At 42.9% G+C, this 12,556-nt stretch overlaps 1 protein-coding gene across 5 annotated transcripts in view; it reads left to right on the top strand.

Annotated features, from left to right (window-relative positions):
• NDRG1 (N-myc downstream regulated 1) overlaps nt 1-12,556 on the top strand; it is a 107,635-nt gene that overhangs the window by 75,977 nt on the left and 19,102 nt on the right. For 4 of the 5 annotated variants that reach the window (XM_088449704.1, XM_088449703.1, XM_088449705.1 and 1 more), the window contains 4 exons: nt 6,700-6,805; nt 9,127-9,247; nt 11,230-11,292; nt 11,814-11,874. In XM_088449704.1, the coding sequence (XP_088305830.1) occupies nt 6,700-6,805; nt 9,127-9,247; nt 11,230-11,292; nt 11,814-11,874 (351 nt within the window). Of the gene's footprint in view, nt 1-2,942; nt 3,031-6,699; nt 6,806-9,126; nt 9,248-11,229; nt 11,293-11,813; nt 11,875-12,556 lie in introns of those variants that run through there. The other variant, XM_088449707.1, reaches the window with a different exon arrangement.

Here is a 12,556-nt window from a genome sequence, read left to right on the forward strand (position 1 = left end):
TTACAGACATTATTTACAAGTCCGTTATACATATATTATCATCCTCATTATTATCACTTTTTTTTTTTGTATTATATTTTTAAACTAAAATTCCTTTAGAAACATTAGGGGGAATTAAATTCAGCGCAAGTTTGTTAAACTCCCGGGAGGATGTAGCCCATTGTGCACATCACGCCTGGTACTTAAGTCGGGAGATGCAGTTTACAGCAACTAACGACCGGTGCTTAGTGGCGGTAAAGTGTGTTTTCCTGTTTAAGTGCGGAGCACAATGCTGTTACGTGGATTTCTGCTCGCACCTCGGGGTGGGGGGGTTCGGACAGAAATGCGCTAGTCGCAGAATTGCATCGTGGGCAATTGACTAGCTCTGGGCACTCATCCCGGGTGCTTAACAAACTCGCGCTCCGTTCCCTCCGCTGAGTAGTGATGTCATCCTTTATGATCTTAGGGCCTGATTCAGACCCACTCGCGAGCGGCTGTCCGCTCGCAAGTGGGTCGATGTTGTGCACTGCGCATGCGCACGACGGCGGGAGCTCCGTCGTGCGCATGCGCCAGACGCGACGAGCGAAGGACTTTCCTTCGCTCGTTGTGTCTGATCAAAGGGGGCGTGCTGTCGATGTTGATTGACAGCACGCCCCCTTTGGTGGGCGTGCCAGGGGCGTGCCTCCCTGACGGGGGCGTTCCCAAGGGAACGCCTACCGTCAGAGGCCGGCCCACTGACATCACTAGTGATGTCAGTGGGAGTGATTTTGGCTCTGATAGAGCCAAAATCACTTCGGGCCTTGCGGTTGAAAACCTCAACCGCAGGCTCCAGCTCGCAGTGGCGATGGTCAAGACCATCGCGGCCATCAAACTGCACGCTCGTATAGGCTGTGGGTGGTGACCCACAGCTATACGAGCGTCCTGGAGGACGCTCCATAATTATGGAGGCCGGCCCTCATTCAGAGCATGCGCTCTGCTCAGAGCGTACGGCTCTGAATGAGGGCCCTAGCTGCATAAGATAATGCTATAACATTGTATTTGAAGCCCTTATAGATCTTGAGTGGCCTTGACAAAATTGGGGCAGTTGGTGGGTAAATTTCATTATTCAGTTCTGTCCTGCTTTTCACTGCTACCAGGGCTGTAATCCAGTGACAGAAATACAATTGAAATGAAGAGAGAGTGTAGAGTACATAGAGGGACCCATGTAGAGATGGCCGAAAGCCTTTTTAGTGCAATATATATATATATTATATATATATATATATATATATATATATATATATATATATATATATATATATAATTTCCATACTCCACATACGCAGCTAAAATGTACGTGCACTCATCAGTACTGTATACAGTTATTTGCATATCTGACATTTGTCTCCCTTCATCTGGAAACTCTGAATGGGGTGGGCAGGGGCAGGCTGGCGTATGCCAGAGGTTCCCAAACTCCGTCATTACAGTCCAGGTTTTAAGGATAGACATGCTTGTGCATAGATAGTATAATCAAACTGACTGACGAAATCACCAGTGCCAAGTATGAATATCCTGAAAACCTGGACTGTTATGGTGCGTATCCACTTGTCGATAGAGGAACGACAGTACGATTACGACATTGCAGTCGGTCCTCATCCTGTAATGTGCCTACACAGAACGATATGTCAGGAACGACCAGCGGGAGCGCGCATCGCTGGTCGTTTCCGACATTATACTGCACGATTAATAATAATGTTATCGTTCAATCACTCATTTTAATCGGCAAGTGGATACGGGGTGTAAGGGTGCCTTGAGGACCGATTTTGGGGACCACTGTACTAGGATGCTGAATTTACAAAGCACGGTGAATGCTTAGTAGTTGGCATTGCTGCCTCACAGCACTAAGGTCTTAGGTTCGATTCCCAATATGGGCAATTGGTATAGAGTTTGTATGTTCTCCCCATGTGCGCGTGCACTTCCCCCGGGTGCTCCACTTCCCCCACATTCCAAAAACAAACTGGTAGGTTATCAGGATTTCTGCTGCAAAAATACACTAATGTTTGCAACAGCACAGCCAGCATAGAGACGTCCACTACCGCCTTCTCACATTCGTGATTCCTCGCAGTCCTGCGTATACATCTGTAACATCGAGCCCTCACGCACAATTACAGCAAGTAGGATGTGTCTCAGAAATTGCAAGTCTCGTCGCACGCAGTGAGTATTCATGTTGCATATGCCGTCATCGTGGCTAATTTATGCACGCCCAGGAAACTGCGTTCACACGGACAGGCACGCCTGCTTTTCTCCGACCACTCCCCCTAACACTGACGTCCCATCTTTCACTCTGCGATGGCTTTGCATCTGCGTACGTGATCGCAGTTCGATCGAAAGGCTGGCCGGTGCAGTACGCCCCATCGGCCGAATCTGCCGCACGCTGTTGCAATTGCGATCCGTGATGAATCGGGCCCATAGATTGTAAACTCCACTGGGGCAGAGACGGGTGTGAATGTCTAAAAAATATTCTCTGTAAGCGCTGTGGAATATGTGTGCGCTATATAAATAACTATTAATAAATAAGTAGATATATAATCAACATCGCACAACAAGCCCCAGAAATAACAGGAGTAAGCGGCTTAGTCACAGCCCGGCGCTGCAGGTTGTTACATGGCCTCTGGGAGAGATCCTGGAATGCCTGGCTCACAGCCTCAGATGTGCACTGCTTAGCAGGCGATGGAGCGGATTTATAAATCAGCCAGCACGTCATGCCCCCATCTTTGTTTCTTATTGTGACCTTGTGTTGTCTGAGCTGGATTGGATAAAAGCATTTGTCACATCATGACCCTTTGACACAAAACCTGTTTAAGAACCTCCTTATCCCAATTTAGTCTGTTGTGTTTGCAATGCATGGTGGGAGTTCTGCGTGCTTAAGCAAAACATCATGTGGGCTATATAATCCTGTTACAAGGGAGCCTCCCTGAGCGTTTTGGGCACTAGTTGTAAGATCCAGGGTTGTTTGCCTTCTCCATAATGGTCCTGGACGTAGACGATTCTGTGTTCTGTACCAGCAACGATGTAAGTAATGGAAGTGCTTCTATGTTACACTATGGACTGGTTACAGGATTGTCAAATGTATCTCGCCAGCCTTGAACTACGTTGCATCTTGCACAGATTATTTTTAGTAGAGATGTGCCGGTCAGTTTTCCTGAAAACTGAACACACCCGAATTTTGGGGTTCCGAGTCAATCAGGTCCCAGCTCGGGGTCCGAGTAGCGCAGAGTCCCGGCTCGGGTCTGCTGTAAGTTCGTAACTCAAATTTAAAAATCGAATCTCTGGTTTTTGATTGCATGAAATCTAAAACCGAATCCAAACCAAAAACACTTCAGGTGGGTTTTTTTTGCCCAAACCATAACATTTTAAGGGTGGTTTTGCCAAAACTAAAACTTGGGGGTCCACGCACATCTCAAATTTTTAGATGGTTTTTGTTTTCTTGACACCGGTGAATAAAGGAGTAGTATTGCATGGCATTGGTTATACAGTGCATCTTATCAAATTTCAGAGCAAGCAAACTCCCGATGGTTTATGTACATGTCCGATGTTGAGATCTGTGTGTGCGCAGATGCCGCACTCCGCATGTGCAGTTCTCAGTTTTCGCAATTGCACGCAGTGACCCCAAGCCTCAGCATGACTGGCAGGTTGCGGCCGTTTGGGGGCGTGGAAGAGGCGGCATTAGGCATTGTTCTCAAAAGGGAGCATGTTTTCGAGGCCGGTCTCTGCGTCTCCCAACGCACCTTTACTGGCCCTGGCAGCATGAAAACTGAAAATACCGGCCATCCTGAGTAAGCCAATAGTTACTCAGATGGCCGATGTTCACACCGATGAGCCGATTATCAAATGCAAGATACTAACGTGCCGGCAAACTCTCACAAAGCTAAATTGGATATCCTACAGAATTTCATTCTATTTGCAACACATGTAACGCTTCTTGGGAATCAAACACTTTTTACGTCCTTTCAGCTAATGGCATAATCCTGACCAGCGTTCGCTTTGTGCCAATTCCAAAGCAGCATTGCTTGTTTTTACAAACCGTAAGCTCTGTTCTGCATTTTATATACTCTTGGTGAACATGGCCCATTTTGGTTGATGCATCTGACAGCCGTTGGTTGCCGTTGGCTGCTGGTGATTTGTTAGGTGAGGCACTGTATGACGCGGTGACAGCCAGTGGCGGCTTTAACACAGTTATTTCTGCTGAGGGTGGAGAATCCATTGATGTAGAATTGTTAGTGATACAGGTAAAGTTGTGCATGCCCCTGGCTCCCGCTATTTGTCTATCGTTGGACAGTTTAATTATCTTGTGCACACCCTCCTGCAACTTTTACTAACTATATAGATTTTCTTGCTCTCTGCTGTTCTTTCTTGTCGGTCTTAGAGCAGATTGATTTGTTTGTTCTGGGCTATGATACAACTGTGGTCTACACATTTGGTCCAGATGTTTCCAGATGGCAAATCTGTGTCCCCAGGCCAAGCACACAAATAACGCTTCATGCTGGTATGCAGATAAAGGAGGACAGCGCAGACAGCAGCTAAACAAATATAGGGCCTAATTCAGAGCCAGCTCGTAAGCGGCCGCTCGTTCGCTCCGAGCGATGTTTGCCCAACTGCGCATGCATACGGATCGTTATACGCTAGCGCGAACCAGTCAGTGCGGTCGAAATTCATGTGCTCGCAAAATAGCGAATGCCTGCTATTTTGAGTGACAGGAGTAGGCGTATGTGGGTGGTAACAGGGGAAGGTGCTTGAAAACGGGGAGTGGAGATCCGAACGCAGGCGTGCTTAAAGGTAAAAACGGGCGTTTTATGGGTGTGCATAATTAAAACAGCAGCGTCATTGACCACGTCACTGGGTTATTTTATAGCCAGAACTGCTCGCAAAATTGTGGTAGCAAAAACCAACCACAAGAAAAGCGAGCAGTTCATATCCTGGTCGATGTACTCGATTAATCTAATAAATAGCGGACATGACGTAGGATGCGAGCGGCCAGGGGGCGTAGTTTCCAAAAAAACTACCGCAAGTTTTGTTTGCTCGTTCAGACGTAGAGGCGTGAACAGAACGCAAAGAGCGAACGGTTCATTTGAATAGCCACCCCTATTTTCTGGACGAGCGAGCGCTAATTGCGTCCGGCTCTGAATCAGGCCCATAGAGCCGTATTTAGTAAAGGTTGCAGGGAGGCACATGTAAGACATTATCTGACATTAGAAGTCTCTTTAATTTGGTAGACCCTGGCTATGCCTGCTCCATGAACCACAGGCTATTATGGCGAATAGGCAAACTGGGCGCAGTCTGATGACCGCATTTATGTAAAAAGTCTGTTTGGTATAAAGCTAATTTATGTGTTGGTTATTTGGGAGACGGATAATGTAGCACACAGTCCAATTTGTGTTTCTGAGTAGTAAGTTGAGATCTTCTGTACGGGTGTGTACTGTGGTACAGTATAAAAGAGAAACTGTTAAAAGGTCAACAATGTCTAGATAGACACCAGATGTTAGACAGGCAAAAGGTCGACCTGCTAAAGATTGACATGGAAGAAGGTCGACAGGTACAAATGGTCGACGGGGTCAAAATATCGACACTTAAGTGGTCAACATACAAAAGGTCGACACTTGTTTGTTTCATCAACCCTCCCCTTGGTGCCTGTCCCTAACCCTGTGGTAAGTGCTAAACCCTAAAAAAAAAAAAAAAAAAAAAAAAAAAAAAACCTGACCATTTTCGTGTCTACTTTTGACCATGCCGACCCTTTGTACCTGTCGACCTATTGCCTGTCTAAAATCAGGTGTCTATCTATAGTCCGGATACCTTCTGTACACACAGCGCAACTTTAAACATTGGCGTTTAATCTAAGGCTGTGTACACACCTACACGACCGGCAATCGTGCCGACGTTCATGGTGATTTGCCTTCACCCTGGACATCGCATGATTGCCGGTACACACTGCACCATTTAATGAATGACCGAACGAGTACTTGTTCCGTCCTTCATTAATATGTATGGCGCTGCACAGCCAATCACGATAACGCATGTGACCAGCGGGAGCGCGCAATTGTGCATACACACTAGGCGATATACACTATTTTATACGCCAAATCGTGCCGATATCGTCCTGGTGTGTATGCACCCTAAATCGCCATGGAGACCCAAACTTTTTCCCGGCTTGTTAGACACCAATGAATCAAAGACCTTTTTATCAGGAGCAATCTTATACCCAAACCACATTCCCGACCTATATGTATCTTTCTGTACAGTATTTCAGTTAATAATTCACTGTAACAAATATCTGGTAAAATCAAACTGAAAATATTAAATGTAATAAATGATTTTATTATGTATATTCAATTATACTATTTCAGTGTATATATAATGATAAAAAACCTATATTGAGTGTTACTCTGAAATAAATAATGCATAGTGGCACAATAGGATTAGGGATGGCCATCGATGGGTTAGTCATCAATTGTTGAAGGCTTTTTTTAACCATCGAGGGGAGAGACCATTGATGGCAAAACCATCGATCATTTGCGTCTACGCATGCACAATGGGAAAGGCCATGTGCATTCCTTACAAGTGAAGTGATTTTGCCATTGGAACTCCCCCACCGACGGTAAGACTATTTGGCATCAGGAGAAAGCCATTGATGGTAATGAAATCAAAGTAACCTGTTCCTTTTTTGTGTTTTATTTTTCCCCCCAGGAGCACGACATTGAAACTGCTCACGGAATCCTCCATGTTGTCATGTGTGGAACTCCGAGGCAGAACAGACCTGTCATATTAACTTACCACGACATTGGACTAAACCGTAAGCAACATTCATCGTAATCCAATGAATCTGGTATTAATGGGTTTATGTCTAGATTATACATAATCTACTGAAAGGGGACGTTGCAGGTTTTGTACCATGTAGTAGAAAGTGGGTGTGGAGAGAAAGATCTACACTACTTATATAGACACTCAAAAGATCGACACCAACTGGTAGAGAGGCAATAGGTCAACAAGTACAAAAGGTCGACATGGATGAAGATCGGGTACAAAAGATCAACACTGGAATGGTCAATACAAAAATGGTCAATACATATATATTTTTGTTGTTTTCTAACCCTAATCTTCACCCTAACCCTCCCCATGGTGCCCAACCCTAACCTTCCCTCCTTTTGCCTAACCCTAACCATCGGGGTAAGTGACTAACCATCCCTCCTAGTGCCTAACCCTCCCTCCGAATGCCTAACCCTAACCATCCCTTCTACATCCTAACCCTCCAGTAGGTGCCTATTCTTAACCCTAAAAAACAAAAAATAACCATGTGTCGACCATTTCAATGTCAACCTTTTGTACCTGTCTGTCTTCATCCATGTCAACCTTTTTGTGTGTTGATCTTTTGACCATGTTGACCTTTTGTACCTGTCAACCTATCGCCTCTCTACCATTTGGTGTCTACCAAGACACTGTTAACCTTTTCATTGTCTATCTACTGACTGACACATCCGTAGACAGTGGTCTATAGACATAATTACTACTTTGTGGGAGAATTAGGGGTTTAAATCCCATAAACCCAGATAAAACTTTGACTCTGTGATCCCAGTTATGGCTACATTTTAGTTATTTGCAGGCGTGCTAAAATTTACTTACATTTGAGGCACAGTGTACTATTCCATGTGATTCTGCCACTTCATCAAAGAAGTAACAAGTATCCAAATACAAAATATTCCAGGATAACAGGACATATAACAGTCTAGTCCAGTGGTTCCCAAACTTTTTTGAGTCACGGCATCCTAGTGTATCAGTATTGTTTTCACGGCACACCTAAGTTTTAAAGTTTGTTATAGATCAATTCAGAAAAAAATGTAGCGAAGTAGTAAAGTGAATTAAATTGTGCTGATCTGACATTCTTAGGTTCAGTTATGTGATGGTGGACAAGTTTGCACTTTTGTTTGCCCACATACTGTATTTACATTACATTGACCATAACAAAATTGGATTTGGTGCTGGACCACCATCCTGAGGCACCCCTGCAGGTGTCCAGAGGCACCCCAGGGTGCCACGGTGCACAGGTAGGGAACCACTGGTCTAGTCTATTATTTGGCCCAGGATGCTTTATAAGGCTAATCTATATAATTTTTTGTTCTATTCATTTAATTAAGAATTTAATCACTATATGACACTAATGACCTATTCCAGCTAATTTATTTGACTATTGTAAGGTTGCCCAACAGTGGATCACATTTACCATCTGTAAAGATAGAAAATATACAGGAATACACAATAAAGTCTGAGAAAGCAATACAAGTAATTGATAACGCTGGCACACTGCCCGCAACCATTGCAGAGTTTGTAATTGTGCCTGGAAGATATGGGAGACCCCTGGACCCCATAATAGATCAAATCAACACTGTGCGTCAACCTTCAAGGATGTTATTAGTTCTTATGTTTAGGGGTCTATGTACTAAGCTTTGGAGAGAGAGAGAGAGAAAGTGAATGGAGATAAAGTACCAATCAATCGGCTCCTGTCTGTTTTTTTTTTTTTTTAGTTTTTCTTTAACCCTGCATGTAAACTGACAGGAGCTTATTGGTTGGTACTTTAGCGCCATAGAATTTATCTCTCTCCAAGGCTTAGTACAGACTTCTGTTCTGTTCCATCCTCATGAATAGGGCTTTAGATACAAAAGTGGCTGCATCCATCCTATATGGGTGATAGCAGTGTCGCACTGGGGCGTAAAGGGCCCATCAGGGGAATGGAGTAATAGGGGCCCATGCTTAAGGGGTGTGCTCATCCAATAGAGGGGGTGGTGTCCTGACACCAGAGTTACTTGGCTTATTAGACAAATTGTTGTAGTTTCTATAGAAGTAAACCAAGAACCGATGTTTATCAGCGGTCCTGCTCCACAAGGTAACTGACCCTCTAATAGAGTAACAATGTACAATTCAGTGCACAGTCTGGAACCTGATCCCTAGAGGAGGGGGTGGGGCCCACTGGGGATTTTCCCTGTCCCCCAGTAGGCCAGTCCTACCCTGGGTGATGGGCACACTTTAAGCATGTTGGCAAAACATGCCATATTTGTATAAGTATGAGAGCAAACCATGGCAAAGTAAATTCCTGACACTTTGTTGGTTTCCTGGATACAGATAAAACCTGCTTCAATGCGCTGTTCAACCATGAGGACATGCATGAAATTACACAGCATTTCTCCGTCTGCCATGTCAACGCGCCAGGACAGCATGAAGGGGCCGCGTCTTTTCCAGTCGGGTAAGACTCCAATGAGCCGATTGCCATTTCGCCTCGCTTCAGATTAGTGACTTCGGTGCATGAGAGGTTAATGGGCCATTAAGTCTTGTCAGTTGAAATGAGACTTACTAGAATTAAGGCTTAGCCACGATTAGTGGCTTCAGGAATTAATTACTGCTCAGGATCTCTTTGCTAAATAAGGTTCGATCAGGAGCAACATTTTATCCATGTTCAGGTAACTTCGGGGTCAGTCCCTGTTGTGATTTTTTTTTTTGTTGTTTTTGTTGTATTTGCTATTTTAAAATTTTTGCCCGGGATAGTTCCTCTTTGGGTTATGTTTCACAAATGCATAGAACTATTTCTGTTTAAAGTTAATTTACCTTAATACATTATGTATTACATTTTAATTTGTAAAATTTTTATAGAAAAACAGGCAAATTTGTAATTTTTTTTTTTTCTATTTTTTTTAATTCTGAGGATATCTGTTTCTTTCGATTTCCTTTGTGGCTCGCTGTCACTAGACACACATAGGTGGGAATTCAATTAGGTGCAAGTTTGATCCCGCACGGCAAATTCACATGTGCAATCCAATTCCAAACTCATTTATTTTTCAAAATAAATCTGCCCGGTTTTGTTCGCACCCCCCATAGCAGATGAAACGCTAGGGAAAAATCTTTATTTTTAATGTATACATTCCTGGACTTACTTTAGAACCCTTCGAACACCTATTTTCCCCACCCCTTGACAAATTAGGCATTTTGGAATTTTTCAATTGGCTTAATTGGGCTAATAATGACATGCCGTCATTTTTGGGGTGCACAAAAAAAATGGCCTCAAATTACTTCAAAATAAGGTTTTTAGCTAAGTTCACCCCAAATTTAATGAAAGCATTTTTTTTTTTTTTTTTTTTGTTTGCACAAATCAGCCATTTGACACATTTTAAAAGTGTACAGTACTTTATAGCCACTAACAGTCTTCTATATGATTCTGCTAACTAGATTTTCACTTTTTTGGGGTCCAGGAAGGTCTCTTGACTTTTTCATACTATTTTCTCTGTTCACTTTTTGGACAAAATTCGCACACTTCAGGCATACCGGTAACGTCGATATGCATGAAGATCCCTGCAAAGGACCGGTCTGTCGGTAAGACAGGCCCTTTGCGGTGTAGGGGCTCCCGGGTCTATGACCCAGAAGCCCCTCCGGCACTCTTCTGCGCAGAAGGACATGCGGGGAGTGCTGGGAGAGATCCAATTTGGTTCCCTCTCTCAGCTCATTCCCGACAGAAGCCCATAGGCTTCTATGGGTAACTGCATCAGCTAAGCGGCTTTTTTTTTTTGCATATGAGAAATGCAGTCAAACCCGCATTTTCGGCTTTTGACCGCATTTTTCTCATTGATGCATCCCGCCCTATATCTTGTATGTCACACCCCACCTAACAGCGTGTAGTTGTGTGTTTTTTTTGTTTTTTTTTGTTTTTTTTTTAAATACCACCACCATAAATAATTTCACTCAATTGACCAGATGTATCTTCTCAGATGAAAAAACAATATATTTTCCATTTATATTCCAGTATCTTTATAAGGTCACCCTGACTATAAAAACGTAGGGCCAAATGTAATAGGGTGACAGTTTAGAACATGTGAGAGTTTAGCGGGAGGCTCACATTGGATGAGTTTTATCTTCAAAATGGGAAAACATCTGGATGAGCATTTTTTGAGTCTAAATACATGCGAGTTTGAATGTTCTCGGATTCGATTACATTGTCGAGTTTAAAAAGTGTCAAAGCTTACTGCTAAACTCTCACCCTTTTACATTTGGCCCTTAGCCTTTGTTTTAATCTTGATGGCATCAAGAGGAGCCTTGTACAGTAATACTCCAACTTTCTATATAGATCAGACACTATCAGTTTTAGGGTAACCGCCATTCATTCTAGGACCTCTATATCTCAGACGTTGGGTCTCGGAACATGACAAATTGGCTAAATGTAAGAATTTCTTTGCCCAGGTACGTGTACCCATCAATGGACCAGCTGGCAGAAATGTTACCGGGAGTTGTACAGCAGCTTGGGTAAGGGATATATTCATTCTTATGTGTCTGTGTTATGCTAAAATTATCTAATGCATATTGTACAGTGAAAACGTTTTCCCAGAATTTTCAAGGAATACATTATTTATTTGGTTTCCCTGCAAAAGATTTGTCCATGAAATTGCCCAATATTTAAAGAGACCCTTTTTATCTTCAGTTTAATTTTCATCTTTGGCTTATCCGTAAATCTCCAGTTTTCAAGTGGGTCGAGGCACCCCCCACAATTCGACTCAGATTGGGTTGTGGATCCATGCGGATACTCACAATAGCATGAGGTCCTAAATCTGGTTGAGAATCTGTCCCATAATCCCTGGCGTTACTTGTATAGCCACGGACACGTCATAAAATACTGTAATGTTGGGTCTATTCGTCTTTCTATTTTCCTGATTAGACAGTGCCACCTGGAGGAAACGTTGATACATTGTGTCCATGTGTAGATAAGGTGACTTTATTTATTTTAATCTTTTTCTTTTCTTATATATATATATTTTTTTTGTCTATAGTTTAAAGTCTGTGCTGGGAATGGGAATTGGAGCTGGTGCTTATATCCTCGCTAGATTTGCTGTAAGTATCACTTAGTTGTTGCGATGTCATTTGAAATTCTCCTGATATAAATAACGTTTTGGATAAAGAGTCAGTGAGATGACCAGATCCTTGGTGAACATGATGTAAATTCCATTTTACTGTAGTACAAACTTTTCGAATTCCAAATTTGCAACAAACTCTGACTGTTACAGTGTAATGGGGAACTCAACCGTCGGGTAATTTTATCTTCCAGACAGACCTGGGTATTTTAGTGGCCATTAGAGACCAGAACAGAGCTGATATACTGTAGATATAATTGTGTCCAATGCACGGACCAGAACTTGCCTATCGTATACAAAAAGGGAACAAAAAGAAAACGTTGCTGGAGAATAAAGTGATTAGGGCTTATCTGTTCTCAAAAAAAGTGTAATTGGTTGCTTCAGGTACTATAGATTGTATTATGTGCATGTTAAGAAGTGCTAATCTAGGGCCAATAGAGTGAAGTAGCTAAGGATGTGCGCCGACCACCCGTGTTTTGGTTTTGGATCTGTATCTCCTCTTGTTTTGGATCTGGATTTGGTTTTGTCAAAACCGCTCCTTGCGTTTTGTTTTTTTTCTTCTAAAAAGAGATCCTAAAAACAGCTAAAATCACATAATTTGGGCTTTTTTTTGTTCCTACAGTATTATTAACCTCAATAATAATTTCCAGTAAATTTTGACC

The sequence above is a fragment of the Taudactylus pleione genome, unplaced genomic scaffold (assembly GCF_031769625.1).
Source record: "Taudactylus pleione unplaced genomic scaffold, aTauple2 ptg000493l, whole genome shotgun sequence".
NCBI classification, from domain to species: domain Eukaryota; kingdom Metazoa; phylum Chordata; class Amphibia; order Anura; family Myobatrachidae; genus Taudactylus; species Taudactylus pleione.